General features: G+C 61.9%; 1 protein-coding gene across 1 annotated transcript; it reads left to right on the plus strand.

The window, feature by feature from the left end:
* Positions 1-282: 282 nt before the first annotated feature.
* On the plus strand, positions 283-945 carry LOC101767773 (antifreeze protein Maxi-like). Its single transcript, XM_004954808.1, has one exon. The coding sequence runs from the start codon at positions 283-285 to the stop codon at positions 943-945; it is 663 nt and encodes a 220-aa protein (XP_004954865.1).
* Positions 946-1,461: the final 516 nt, after the last annotated feature.

Below are 1,461 nucleotides of genomic sequence, written 5' to 3' on the forward strand. Positions count from 1 at the left end.
CTAGTGTTTTCTCTGTTGTTCTTTTGTTTCATAAAACTCTGATGTTGGACTTTATGGTTGAACTAAAATAGGTAAAACTTGGTTAACTCAGTGGACTTGTTGTATTCTCTGTAACCACTCACCTTCGTGTGGGTTTGCTAAACTCGATCCTATTAAGTGGTTAAATCGGATGAAATCCGACGGCACCCCGTGTTAGCTCTGTTTAAGCAGGAGTGTCGCATGTTAGGCGACTTAACCTTGCTTAATCAAGCTAATCCGAGGTGGTTCCGCCACACCCACTCCATGGCGTCATCCAGCGTGAAGAGGGGTCACTGCGGGTCATCGCGAGACGTCCACCGCAAGATAGACCCATGTCACACCTTAGGAACGGGATTGGGCAAGACAAGGGTGGAGGCCGCTCTGGCCGCCCCCGACACCGCCGTCCCTGACGCCGCCGTCGAGGTAGGCACCGCCACCCCGGAAGGTGTCGGCCTCACCGACGGCCCCAGCGCATGCGTTTCCGCCCCCATCAAGGTTGCCGCGGCCACCGCCGACGCCAACGCGCGTCCCGACCCGTCCGTCGGCGCCACCGCCCCCGTCGCAGATGCCGGAGCAAGTGTTCCCATGGCCACCACGCCCTTCATCGCGGCAACCAAGGTAGGTGTCCCCACCCCCATCGTGGCTTCTGGAGCAGGCACCTCTGCCTCCACCGCTGCTGCCGCCTCTGCCGCGGCTCCTGGGGCAGATGTCCCCGCCTCCGTCGCCGCCGCTGCCTTCGTTGCAGCCGCTGTGGGGGGTGTCCCCGCCTCCTCCGCCGCAGCCGTCCCCGTTGTGGCTACGGGGGCAGACTCTCCCTCCTCCGTTGCCACCGCCATCCCCGTCATGGCCGCTGGGGCAACCGCCCCCATCTCCGCCACTGCCGTCGGAGCCGCATGCTCCTCCTCCGCCTCGTCGTCGTTGAGGTAAATCACCACCCCGGCCGGAGGGCCCCAAGGGTCAATGCTCTGCACCGCGGGGTCGACCGACGAGGTAGAGGGCGGAACGGGGGTCGGACCCTGCCCCATGCCCGACAGCGGCTCCACCCCTCCAACTGTTGGGATACGAGGTAGGCTACACTAGTGCAAATCAAAATTTCTACCGCGTATAACCAGGAAGAACTGCCGTATAAGGATCACGGGATTACCACTCGACGCACTACTGGTGCGGAAGATGTAGATATGCGTCGATGCAGTGAAGACGATCACGTAGTCGTACGTAGTCGATCACGTCCAGCAGCTCCTCAGCAGCTCATCCACGTGCACAGCAAGATCGCCTCCGGTACCGCGGCTCGTCGTCGGCTCGTCGTGGCTCGTCGGCGGCTCGTCCAAGTGCTGCAGGCGCAACACCTCCAAGGTATCCACACGTGCAGGGAGGAAGCGTCGCAAGCCGGACTGCTAGATCCGCGAGTTGCAACAGGCGAGGGCGTGGGAGGCGCAGCAGGTG

This window comes from Setaria italica, chromosome I (genome assembly GCF_000263155.2).
Source record: "Setaria italica strain Yugu1 chromosome I, Setaria_italica_v2.0, whole genome shotgun sequence".
NCBI classification, from domain to species: Eukaryota; Viridiplantae; Streptophyta; class Magnoliopsida; order Poales; family Poaceae; genus Setaria; species Setaria italica.

What these genes read in the sequence shown, in the direction of transcription:
- LOC101767773 (XM_004954808.1), top strand. Translation starts at nt 283, where the DNA reads ATGGCGTCATCCAGCGTGAAGAGGGGTCACTGCGGGTCATCGCGAGAC.